Genomic DNA, 14,078 nt, shown 5'->3' on the forward strand with positions numbered 1-14,078 from the left:
CCATTTTGTTTTTAATCAGTGGTGTTTATTTGGCCGACCACCAACCGATCGGGGCCCAAGATTTCATGTCATAACATTGTAGAACAAAAGAAAGCAAGTTTAATATTCTGAATTTGTGAAAAAACCTTTTCACTGAATACGGGATACTAATGAGTGTGTTACATTTTACATTTTACATTCCTTCTTTAAACTCTGTTTTACAACTAAAACTACTTCACTCGGCATCCTTGAACATGTATAAACTGCATTTATAGCTTTTCTAACATGGCTAAGGAAATAGCTTTATTTAAGATTAATTGTTCTATTAGACCCTCAAGGTATTACTGAGTTGTTTCCACACAGGTGTGAATGAGAACCAACACTGTGTGTCAGTGAAAACATAATCAGCATGTCGAGAGCAGTGATTCTACACCTGCTTTTAATCAGGAAAATGAGGGATATGTGGCGCTCATTGGGTGGCTACCATCACAAAACGAAAAAAGGAAAATTAAAATTCTCCTTTATAAGAAACGCAGCTTTTTTTCTCCCCCCAAAACCGAAACTGTGATAGTAAGAGACACAGCATACACAGCTGAAGAGAATAGCACTCGGGCACATACTGTGCACCATTTCACAATAGAAAACCTCTGCTCTGAACAGCAATTTGAAAAGCCCAAACTGTTATGTTTGAATCTTTATCTTCGCTGCGAAAATGAGGAGCTATTGGTGCCAATAAACAATGCTAGTTTATAGCTATTCAGTGACTAATGTTCCCAGTTAGAGCTAGAGTCATGTGTAATGAAGTAATTCCCTTGGGCAAGTCAATATTTATGCCATTATGTCTCTTTGCTTTAAGATGCAGTGCCATTTTTCAACTCTCATTCATTAGTTTGAACAGGCAGGAGTTTGGCTGTTTGCGTATTGACACAATGATCTTACACGCCATTGAGACACAGAAAAACAGAAACCATCTGTTGGTGTTGCTACTGCCAGCTAGTTAATTCTGAAAAGTTCAGATTAGAAGCCCATTTTTGCTTCAAATCATTAGTCAAGATAATTTAAAATGAATATTTAATCAAATTGTGATCAGAATTTGTGTGTATGTTTCTTTCCTCCATTATTATTATTTTTTTTTGCTAATATTGCCCCTATTTCTATTACATTTAGAATGCTCCTGCTGTATTCAGTGAATCCAGGAGCAGTATTTACTGTCCTTGGGAGAGAAGATTGCTGTATATGCTGCCTCTTCTATTGCCGTCTGCTTTTGTTGAATAGCTTTCATGGACCGCGACTAGACCTCAAATTCAGCACTTCATTATAATGCGTGCTTCACTATATCAAAAGTTTTTGCTCGTATGACTAATCATAAATGAACTATTCACTTCTGAGCAAACAACTGAAACTGTTCAGTTCAAGCATGGATAACTGCTTATTTTCTCTCTTGATCATCGTGCAGCTTCATTACAGATTCATTTCTGCAGCTCTATTCGATTAATCGACTAATCATTTTATGACAAAGTTCGTATTAAAAGCCTTGTTGGTGTAGATTACCTTCACAGTAATGCATACTTTCCAAAGGCACAAGGGTGATATATAGACTGTTTAATCTTAAAAGTGGAGTTCTGCACTGGTTATTTGGAATATTGTTCACCACACTATCAGCTCACTGGAATTAGGATAATTATATTTTTCTTCTATTTGGTATTTTTGGAAATGGTTGACCTGGCAGAGTAATTAGCTCCACATTTAGTACTTATTTCCTAATTATATTTATGCATTTTGTGCCTCTGCGGTTTGCATAAACAACTTAATATCAACTCAGACAGTGCCACGCCGAGCCCACTTCATAGTGTGGTGGGACACTAATTACAGCCAATAATTAACTTTGTGTTCAGCAAGTCATGTCTGGCTGTTTTTGCACAATGTTGCCTTCATGCATCCACAGATATGAACACATGTCCACATCCATCTTTAAAGAAGGTGATACATGTTAAGTGCTCTCCTTGTTAAGTGATTCTGGACACAAACTATTAAATCTTTGTTTCTCTCTTTTTTTTTTTTTTTTTTTTTTACCCACTGGCTCGGATGTTATTCCAGGGCATGGCAACTGATGTCCCCCATCTTTGCTCGAGGACCCATCTTGTCATGGCGCAGCCTTTGATTCAATGTCACGTGTTGTGCTCCTTTCATTACAGACCACTGAGATTGCTGCCTTTGAAAAACACAATAGCGTGACACTTTGGAGATGATCAGACCGGCCTGGCCTGTCTGATGGATGTCTCATTGTGTGAAACTCATATTCCCTCACTTCCCTTCTGACAGGCTTTACTTTACAGGTTATTCATTCAGGGCCAGTACACAAGAGAATGAGTTTAGGAGAATCCGCGAAAGTTTTTTTTTGTTTTTTTTTTGCTTGTAATCCACACAGAACTGGCATTTTAGGAGCCCTAAAGTACCTGAGAAAATCTCAAACACTGCCCTTATGGTTTTGTACAACCAATATAAATTGCAGGAGGCGCAATATTTGTTAAAGCCAAAATGTGTCATTCATTCATCATTCATCATTCATCGTTGTAGATTAATTATAGTCTTGACCTTTACACATATTATTCTACAGACTGAAGAGGATATCTTTGTTTCTCACAGATCTGCACAATTATCACACAGTAATAGATTTAAATATGTTTTTCCAATGAAAATGAGAATAATGATATAAAAAATACCAATCCCGCTGATAGCGCAAATCATATCGCAATTCCTGCCAAAATATGTTTGTTTTCTTTCCTTTCTCCCCTTGGCTTGTTTCAGTCTGCCTGTGTCTGTGATTGTATACATGGTTAATGTATACTTGTTTGTACACCATGCACAATCTATGCACCTGCTCCACATCTTCTCCCATTCTGGTGTATTTCTGTGGCAGTGTTACAGCGTCACATACAAGCTTGACATTCCTTGAAACAATGCTGTGTTTACAGAAAACTATTTAAGAACAAAAAAAGAAGACGATAGTAAAGAGAAAGTTCTGTGAGCGTGTAGAAAAGGCCTCAGAATTTGAACAGAGGTGGCTAATTAGTCAGGGTGGTGATTACACCCCTGGAACCAAAAACATTCACCATATTGAGAACCAGTGGGGGAAAAGCAATGATGCATCTGATTATGTAGTCTGTACAGAATGAGGCATCACTGGCTTGTAAACACCAATGGAGCCCACTTAGTCATGCTGCTGATGATAGCCCTGTCTCAACAAGAATCTGCTAATCAGTGAAACGGACCTCGATTAAAATGAATTATGATGTCTGCGGGGGGCCCAGGGTGTTCTAAGATGCACATTATGCCACTCTTAATTGTCATTTGTGGTTTGAGATATTGTCTGAGGACTTGCTATTTTGCCTTAATCTTCTTGGATATTAATCCAGGAGTTTTATTTTCTGTCGTTTTGGGGGTCTATCGCTTAGATTGAAGCTCACTAGCCAGTTGTAGGATGTGCTGCACTGGCCTCACACACCAGCCATCATATGCCTTGTCGCTTGAGACCATATTGGCAGCTATGCATTAAATTGCAAATGTGGCCGGCGGAGCTACATTATCCGCCATCAAAGTGACATGGGCCAGCGATAAAGCACTCAGCTCGGCTGTCCATGAGATCATTGGAAAATGGGTTTCATGAATAAAGACTGGCAGTGTGCAGAGTTGTCTTTTATACTGTTTTCTTGGAGTTTTCTCTGTGGTGGCTGGTCAGTTCGTCCTGTGGTTGAGCTTTCTCACACCTGGCTGCCTCTGTAGCGTTGTACTTTCTTACACTTACACACCTTTTATAGTGTAAGTGTTTCCTTGTTTGGACTGTTGCCATCTGGGGCTGTTGAAGCTCAGGACTTGAAGCACTAATTGGAAGGTAACTGCTTTGATTTCTCATTCTTCCTGCCACGCATGTGGCCTTGGGCAAGATACCTACAACTGTCCCCAGCAGTGTAGGAATGAGAGTGTGAAGCAAAAGGTGTGCAATAGAGAAGTGATGTATGAATGTTAGTGAAAATGGTCACTAAGACTTGAAAAGTACTGTATGAAATGCAGTCTATTTACCGTTTTTGGTGTCTTGCTGAACAGATGGGTAATCTTTTAACCTGACTAACTGTTATTAGTAACTCATGGTTATAAAATTTAACTGACTCATTGTGGTTTTTCTGCCAGCATAACAAACCTGAGGTGAAGGGGGGACACGGGAGACGTGCTATGAGCTTGGCTGTTGAACCCCGTGCATTTTTCTGTCTGAATGTTTCTGTTTCACCTGTCTGTCTGACTGTCCTCTCTCTCTGTCTGTCTGTCTCAGGTAGGGGCGGGGAAAAACATTGATACTTCGATCCATCAAGTTTCAGACGTGGACGATTCCGAATTGATTCACAAATTTCCAAATTCAGATTATTTTAACGTTAAATAAAGTAAAATAGACGGTCTGACAATGCAGAAGTGCACATGGGACACTTTATGGAGAGCACATAACAAAGAAGCATGGAGCTGAGATACAGACAGAAGTCACGGGTGAAACAGATTAGGATAGAAATGACATGTGATGCCTGGACATCTGTTGCCACCATATCGTACGTCACTATAACTGCAAACTTTATCACTGAACAAGAGCAATGAATGAGAGCCACATGGGTGCTAATGATGCTGAGCTGTTAAAACATATTGCACGTTTAGTTGTAGCTTTCCAGTTTACGCATTTCATTTAGTTTAATAAAAGATAATGGGAATGAATAAATTCTTGTTTGTCATTACAACTGCACTGTTAAAAATATTAACAATAACAAAAAAATAAGAGTGGTGAGCGATCAGCCAGTCACACAAAGACTTTCAAAAGTCTGATTGAAGGTGCATCAAGATGCATCGATAACTGTTTCATAATCAAATCGTGGCCCCTGAATCGGAATCAAATCGTGAGGCACCTAAAGATTCCCGACCCTAGTTTGGAGCAAGAGGGGGAGTGTGACCAGGCAAGGTTAGTGTTAGACAGAAAGGCACTAATGCCTGTGTCTGAGTGTCCGTATCTTCATCAGACGCTTGTAAAAGTAAGTCGTGTCAGCCTGAAGCAGCTACAGCTTCTGTCCTGGAGGAAATATCTCCCCTGTGCTTTCTGACCTCGGTCTATACGTGAAGCAAGGAAAAGCTAACACAAGCAAAAGTCTTGTTGTACTGGCAGCAACAACTATTATCAGCGTCAATTCTAGTGAAATATAAGTAGACTTTTTGAACTTTCTCCACTGTGTGTGTGTGTGTGTGTGTGTGTGTGTGTGTGTGTGTGTGTGTGTGTGTGTGTGTGTGTGTGTGTGTGTGTGTGTGTGTGTGTGTGTGTGTGTGTGTGTGTGTGTGTGTGTGTGTGTGTGTGTGTGTGTGTGTGTGTGTGTGTGTGTGTGTGTGTGTGTGTGTGTGTGTGTGTGTGTGTGTGTGTGTGTGTGTCACAGGCAGCTCACTCCACCCCCTGCACAGACAGAGAGACAAACACAGATCTTTCCTCAGGATTGGGAACAGTGAAAATCCCGACTGTCCAGCACCGGTATTGTCAGTGCTTAGTGATACTATGGTATTTAAAAACGTAGCCTGTTTAATACTTTCGATACACATCCCTAAGTGTGATGTAGCAATAAATAGCATCCAGTGCTCAATTGGCATTTTGGTAAGAGGGCACATGAGAAAAGCAACAGGGCACATTATTACCTGGTTTAGAAAACCCCCTGCATACATCTGTGTTTATGGAGTTAGTTATGTAAAAGGTATTGGCTTTGAAATGGCTCGTCGCCATGCGCTGCCTGGAAACGAGAGTCACGACGGGGAAACTTGTGAGAAGGAGATGGGTCTAGTTGCAGGTGCAGTGTGGAGGCTGCAGAAAACCAAGCACCTTGTGATGATTAATGAGCTTCAGCTCATGCCAGCATTTTTATTTTTTTTTTTTCCCTAACACAGCCCTAATCATGAGTTTAAGCGGCCCACACTCTGAGGCAGTTTGTGACGATGTCGCCGCAGCCTCACACATTATCTGACTTGCATTCAGACACGTACAAACACACACACACACACATTCAGCCATAAACGTAGTAATCGCCTGCTGAATCTCCAGCTGTGAGAGTGATTTAGTTGGGGTTGCTTGTAGACTTGTCTCACCTGCTCATTTTCTGACGCCATTAAGTTGTTTTCGCGCTGTGTCTGTGTTGGCACTTTTAGCCCATAATTACTGTACAAGTAGCCTTAATTGCCGCAATATCAATAAAATGTATTTGTTCATAATTACCTCTACTAAAGAGGGTTATGTGTTGGTCCCTTATTATTGTGTGCTAAAGACTTTAATGACATTAGTGGAACGTTATGACATTGTCTAATTTATAATTGATCGTTTTTATGTGCCGTTTCTGATGCATATTTTTTTCCCTAAACTAAGGCAGGTGACCAGAATCTCAAAAATGCATATTATTGTTTGTTATCCGTCAACTGGGACCATGTCTTTGCAGATATAAGCCGTAATGGCAGCTGTTACCTACTTCTGTCTTCTCGAGTCTTTACCACATGGTGGGCTGTGGGTAAAAGCCTCTTGTAGTGTCTGAGTCTGGGGTTTGTTGCTGAGCACTTGACTGTACTTTTGTGCCTGTAGACGCTGTCATTTTTTTAACATGATTTTTGCATTGGTGTCAAAAGAGAGTAGTGTCTGTTGCGGGGGCCAGATGAATAGAAGTGCTACGTAAATGCAAATTCACCACATCAGCATAGTGAGACTTCTCCACCCACTGTTGCTGCATCACATCTGCTATGCATGTAAATGGCTCTTTAGTGTTTGGTAGCATCATAGGTTACTCAGTAGATGGGTCTCCTTCACACCTTTTTAAACGCATATTTTTGGTTTGTGCATGAAAAGACCTGAATGGAAACCCACAAAAGTGTCTTGAAATGTTGCTTTAGCGTATGAAACGTTTGAGGGAGAGAGAGAAAAGGTGGCGCACTGATAAAAGGTGAATTTGAATTAGTTCAATGGAAGCCAATGTTATGAATAAAGGATGACATTTAGATATCACGTGACTCTGCAATTCACTGTACTGGGAAAAATAGCAGAAAGAGTCGATGAGAGGATGTAGGTATGGACTGATGAGAAATCCACTGAGTTTTCTTTTGTAGAATTTGAGAAAATTGGTGAACATTTGCGATCCATTTTAATGGTAAACCTAATTATTGTAGGAGTGGGAATTGCCAGAGACACCACGATATGGGGTTATGTTTAAGTTACAATATATTATCACAATTCGTAACCCTTTGAACGTGGATGGAGCATCTCTTAACGTAGCTTTCTCCACTAATTATTCCGCTGTAATCTCCCTCTTCTTCAGCCAGGTAACTGCAAAAATCTCCCTCATTCATTTGAGCAGTGCCGCTGCAAGGAGACATCAAGTAGTGACGCCTGGCAAGTGGAAATGGCATTAAAATATCGATGTTTGCACCGGTGTATTGATCAGATTGCACATGGAAGGACGACGATATATTACCAAATAATATTTTGACCCACCTCTACTTGATGTCTCAAAAGCTATAATATATCGCCACGCAAAATGGCACGATACTTCACTAAATTGATTTGTTTTGTAATTGACAGTATTAAATAGAAGCTAATTAGTCACATGGCTGTTTGACACAACCGGAACAGCTATCTATCTGGTACCAAACTGCTCTGCTGTGCTCCGTTTTCCTCCGCTTCAGGTGTCTTGTGTGGAGTGTGTGGATCTCTGAACATACCATAAAGTATCCCACATTAATGAAACTGTGTAGTGAAGAATACCTCAGAAAATGTACTAAACGCTTGCTTCATCCTCTTTGGCAGAAGTCCTTTCAACACTGTCAGCTCTTTCGTTCTGCTTCTTGACAGTGCTCCAACCCCCTCAGCTTACCACAGCTACAGTGTGAATCCAGGCCTGTTTGCAGTGATGCTCCTTGTATTTATTTTTGTGTTCTTGGGGTGTGTTAACCCCCCCCCCCCCATTTTTTTCAGAGCAGCTTGCTAAAAGACGGGTCTGATGTTCAAACACCAGACCCATTTATGTGTCTTTGTCATCTCAGCACAAGTAAGCAAGTGGTTGCAGTCGGAATAATCTTGACTATAAAGGGCTTTGTTCTGAAAAAATGTCACAATATGTGTTGGAGTTGTTGGCTCGAGCACAGAAGCGCACACGGAGAATAGAGGCGTTATCTTCCATATTCTCACACGGCGAAGTCTGTGCAGCATACCTGCTCATCCTGTCTTGTGTAAACGTGGAAAAAAGATAACCCATTCTTCTCTAAAGATTTGTTTTTCTCTATCAATAGCTACACTAAAGTATGTTCTATAAATGGAAATAGGTATTCCTTTCTCTGCGTGGGTGTTATTTTACGATGTACTCAGCCGTTCCTGCTCTTTTCTCTTCTGTTGTCTCAGGTTCAACTACAGGTCAACACACCATCTCACCACAAATGGCTTCTACGAGTTCCTCAACTGGTTCGACGAGAGGGCCTGGTACCCCTTGGGTCGGATCGTCGGTGGCACAGTAAGTTTTTAACGCAGTCACTGTAATTTTTATTGTTCGTCATTTCCACGGTGTCTTAAGTGAGATGCAGATTCCGTCACAGAGATTAAGAAAATAAATGAGAATAAGAATGCGTTGGAGTTTTCTTCAGTTAGAATAGGCTGAAATTGGGCACCAGGGTGGTGGTTTGCACTTTAAAAAAAGCAGGGGAAAAGTGCACTGCAGTGCTCGTCCTGTCCCTGAAGGCTTATGCAAAGGAGCTGGAAATGAGGCTGCTGCCGACTGATGAGGAGCAGTGCAGCTTCCTGGACAGTGTCTCTCTCGGTGTCTTGTATGGGAGCATGTTATGAGAAGGAGGCCACTGATATAAAACTTGTTTGCCACAGTGTGTGCTGTATATGCTCACATTTACAAGTCAAATATAATTCCACCCTCATCAAGGTTTTTTCTGATTTTTTTCTTATGAGGCAGCGCTCTAACACAGAGTTCCCAATTTGATCATCTCAAAATTGCATTGCTAATGTCTTCTGATGGTGTACAGCTGTTGTCTTAATCAGTGTGTCACCTGGAGTGTGAAGTGGTTAGTTTTGCATCATAATATAAAGTGTTTGGGCTGAATATGAACCATTCCTGACAAGTAAACGAGAAAGAAAAAAGGCTACTTGGGCCAAATTTGGAGTCTGATCAGGAAGCCTCCCTACATGTCCCTGTAGACAGAGTCATAATGACTCAGAACAGGCTGCAGGGATTACACACTGTCATGGGAATGCTTTGGGGTTCCTCAGGAGGCGCATGCTGGAAGAAAAAGAATGTCAAAAGTACAAGCACAAAAAGGGGTGGATGGGAAAAGTTTTATATGAATATCCAAAGCAAGAATTCAAAACTGTAGTCTCATTTCCATGTGATGCTAGAGCAGCTTTATATAACACTATTATACCAACTGCTGCAACCAGTCCATCAGTAAGTATAGTCAGGCATTAAATGATGCTTTGATTTGCACTTTATATCCTATTAAGATGCTTATGCCTGTCATTACCCCCCCAAATACAACCATGCAGACAGTTGTCTAGCCAGGTGTTAATTAAGTATGCTCATGGAAAACCGTTTGGTGCTGAGGTAATATTTCCTAACACAGAAAGTATTTGTGCTGCAGTTCCTTTTTTCCATGTATAAGAGGACGTCACACAGATCCAAGCCAGAATCTAAGTATGTACATTGTTGTTGTATTAATGTCCTCATCCATGATTAATGTAAAGTAGATTTTCAGTCTGTTGTTATATAGGTGTGTGGGCTGGGAGTTATCTGGGGTTATGCAGTGCACTGATACCATTTCTCTTGGCTGCCTGTCTTGGTGTCCCTGTTTACCTGCAGCTACTACCTCTATTGTGAAACATTGACTTGTTTCTGGAAAAAAAACAACAAACCAATGGGTTGATTTCCTGCACTTTATCTCCCGTTTCCCTCCCTCCCTCCCCCCCTGTGTTCATGTCTACCCCCAGCCTCATCTTCTCAGCGCTGCCTCTTGTGAACAGTGAGGTCTGTGTGAGTACCTCTGGCCTATCCATCTCCCTCTCCTCTTTAACAGCTCCACCTGCCTTCTTTTCTCTTAACCAAGTTTCATGGACCCACTAGAGTTGCACTCTGTGCTGTAATTGCACCAGCTAATGGAGCGTCAGGACCACATAATCCCAGCCCTTGGTGTCAGATAAATGCAGAAATGTCTCCCAACGTGTTTCATTATTGGGTCCATCAGAGAAAGCGCAGCGCCAGGCGTTGCCTGTAACACAACTCTTTCTTTTCACTCTTCCTTTCTTCTTATTTTCGTGTTGCGTATGCTCAGTCCTTCAGGGTGATATGAAATCTCTTCTCTATAGCTGGGACAGGAAGGCATGTTAATGCTGTGCATTGCTTTCAGATACAGTTATCATTCCAGCACCAAGCAGATGGTGCTCAGCCTAAGCTGCAGCTATACTCCACATGCTGATGTTAGAATAAAGTATTCACTACGGAACAGGAAACCCAAGGCATTTGAATCCAAAACCCGTCCATCAGCATTCATCCGTCATAAGCAATTACCATCAGCTACTGGTAATTGCATATGACAGGCCTGGCTTATAATAATGGATGTGCTGGTCCTGTTACAGTACATTGATACTTGAGTTAACCTTGTACCCACAGGGTGGAAGCTGAGCCTCATGATTATACTGGTAATCTGAATTGGAAGGCACACACTTCTTAGTTAATTTTCATGACATTTGCAAGATTCCTGGGCTGCACAGTGCATTGTTGTCTGCATGCAAATAAGTAACCACAGCCCACTTCCTTTCTCTGTTGACTAGAGTTGTCACGATACCAAAATGAGTAACCACGATACTATACCAGGCAAAGTATCACGGTTCTGGGTAGTAGCGTGATACTGCAGCCTTTTTTGATTATTATTATTTTTATGAACTGCAATGTATTTGTACAAGTTATAAATACTTATTAATTACTTATAATGTTGTTTGGAGCATGATAAACATATAACATATATGTATATATATATATATATATATATATATATATATATATATATATATATATATATATATATATATATATATATATATATATATAGCCTCGTTTAAAGCCAAAATAGTTCCAAACACGACTTTTGAAGTTTGTTTTTTTTTTAGCAAACTTAGCAGTGCCACTGACGACGCCACCGCGGCAGACTCACCGCTCGGGCCCGGTGCTTCTGCCATGGTGAGTGTGTTGTCTCGTGTTTGTGACTGTAAGCCGTGCACGCGTCTGGGCGAGATGTTGTTTGTTTTGAAACAAATTTCTATCGAAGCGGAGCTGTCTTCATGGAGTTCGGTCTTGCCAGCAGAAACACACGAACAGCCAATCGGCTAACAGATGAGAGGACCCAGCGTGCGGAAACAGCCTATCATATCCCCGGTTGTCACCAGTAACAAGCAAACAGCCAATCATTCAGCAGTTGTGTAGTTCGGTTGCAGTAGTTACAATGTGGGTTTGTTTACAAGGGAGTAGCATGCAGTGAAAAGCCGGGAGGAGAGTAGAGGCGGCCGCAATATAGCAAAAACTGGCACCGGTAGTATAGTAATCCACGGTAGTACCGTCGTGTAGAATTCTAGTATAGTAGGAACCGTTACGATTTGGCACCGCGGGGTACCATGGGTATTGTGCAACTCTACTGTTGATTTGTATTGACATTTCATAAATGAATATGTTAAAAAAAAAAAAAAGTATAATAAATACAAACAACTCCAGGATAAATCACTCGTAGTTTATTTAAGGCACGTGGCAATGGCCTGCACAGATATTCTGTAAGGTCATCATGAAGATTCTCAGTCAGAGGTGAATAATCTTTAGGAATCCAGTTGCCTACTTAAATATCTCCAAACTCAAATTTCATTTTAATTAAAAGTAATTACATCTTCCAGTTTCCATTACTTGAAATGTTTTAATTTGCTCAGCAGACTCCCCTCAAGCTGAGACCGATATCAGCAGAGAACATATGTGAGGCTCGTGCTCGCAAGAATTAGTAAGAAAAAAAGATTCTTATTCAACAGTTTGGTATTCAAGTCCGTCTACCTTTACGTAGATGGGGTGTGAGCTGTGAACGATGGCCGCGTCAGTGAGATGTGCACCGTGCCGCTGTAGCAGTGTAGCGGCAACGAGCGATGACATTGAACGCGACACAACAGACAACAATGGAGCTCTTTTTTCCCTGCTTGCTTTGCGGTTGTTTGTTGTTGATGACAATAGGCTGTGGACGTCCAGCTCCACCCTGACCTTAGCGTATCATTTTACTCATGTACCCCCAAGGGAAGAGTTCCAAAAAAACAAATACATACTGCAGTGGACCAAACCAAACCGTTCCACTCGATGCAAACGACTTTAGTCTGCTGTTGTGTGAGTGTTGATCTGCATTGTTTTTAATCATATCTATGGAGGTATGGATGCTTTTTTTTTTTTAAATACTTTTCTCTGATTAAACATAATGATCATGTGTGTAAAATACTGAAAATCAGCTTTTATCTTGGGCAGTTTAAAAAAAATTCAAGATCAATAACTTGTTAAAACAAAGCCAATTTAAAGAAGTCAAATTACCCATTCATTTGATTTCTGATGCCCTTGATGTAGAAGTGAAATGTTAAGCAGTTGGGAGCATGAGCAGAGTGAATTCAGGAGGTATCATTTGTGGAGTGATTCTCCTGTCCCCGGGGCATGTCTCAGGATATCAGTATGCATTTACAAAATACTTATGGAGGTCATGTTGTCCTTGCAACATGTACTTTTATTTGGATGGACGTGTCCACACTAGTGCCAATTATTCTGCACCTCTTTTATTTGCCATTTAACAAATGTCCCTCTGCATGCTAATGGATGACACTGTTGAGATATGTTGAACACAAATGAGACACCGACATACGCCGTCGTTAGATGATATTCGACATCTTCCCGTCGATATAGACAACGAGAGGACGACAGTGAATAGTGAAGTCAAGTGCCGTGTAAAGATAATTTTTATCTTTGCCATAGATCTCCACCGTTGTTTAAAACCCATCGTTGTAATGGCTGATCCTTTTTTTACCACGGCTATTAACATTCTTAACTCATTTGTGTCTGTCCCCAGTGCAACAGTGTGGCTGCTGTAAATACTCTTCAATAAAATAACAAAAACTATTTGCTCCTGTTTGAGTTGAGCTGCTGCTGTTCTTTATATTTGTGACCTTTTCTAAGGGTAATTGGCCAGATTTCAGTCCCGGTCTGGCCCCTCCGACAAACGTGGGTGCCTTCCAATTTTAGGCTGATTTGAACAGATTATCTGGCCAAATTGTCCTGTGGTCAAAGTATCAAGCATGTTAGATATTTACGACTGGACAATAAGAGCGAGTTGACCGCGAAACAAATGTTGCGTACTTTTGTTTAGAACTGTAGCTTTGAAGGTGATTCCATCTTCTCAGCCATGACTTCATCCACAATTTTGTGGATGAAGTCACAAAAAAAGAATCCCAAATACTTGGAATCTCCCTGAAATTGTTGTGGTCCTACGTCTTGAAATTGCAGTAGACTGTGTTGCATTGTTCAGCCCTATTAAGCCGATTGGTACAGAACAGGTTAGAAAGTCAAACGCATTTATGGAAGAACTTATGTTCATGTTGGTCCTTCATGACAAAGTATTGAATCTTCTTGAAGGGGTTGGATGCGTTGTAGCTGACAGCTGAAGTGTAGTGCCAGATGGCAAGGCACTTTCTGCTTTGTGGATTTCGATAACAGGTGGGTGGGGTCAGTCTTTTGGTCATACTTACGCAAACAAATTCATATAACATGCAAATCTATGCAAAAAACACTGAGCTCCAGGAAGTTGATGGAGCCACATCATCTTCAGGTCCAATGTGGATGTGACTGACATGAAGCCACAATAATCTGATGTCTTGCTCAGATGCACCACAGTCGCCACTCTCACAGTCTTTTACTGTGTAGGCTAATTGTCATAGTCACACTTGTATGCATGACAGAGCTGCAGCAGATTCTAAGCACAAACTGGCTCTGGGG

At 41.0% G+C, this 14,078-nt stretch overlaps 1 protein-coding gene across 2 annotated transcripts in view; it reads left to right on the forward strand.

The window, feature by feature from the left end:
- The window catches only part of LOC131447930 (dolichyl-diphosphooligosaccharide--protein glycosyltransferase subunit STT3B), a 75,998-nt gene that overhangs the window by 24,199 nt on the left and 37,721 nt on the right, over nt 1–14,078 (forward strand). For both annotated transcript variants that reach the window (XM_058620031.1, XM_058620032.1), the window contains exon 2: nt 8,426–8,534. In XM_058620031.1, coding sequence (XP_058476014.1) covers nt 8,426–8,534 — 109 coding nt within the window. The remainder of the gene's footprint in view (nt 1–8,425; nt 8,535–14,078) is intronic.

Source organism: Solea solea, chromosome 20, assembly GCF_958295425.1.
Source record: "Solea solea chromosome 20, fSolSol10.1, whole genome shotgun sequence".
Taxonomy (NCBI): Eukaryota; Metazoa; Chordata; class Actinopteri; order Pleuronectiformes; family Soleidae; genus Solea; species Solea solea.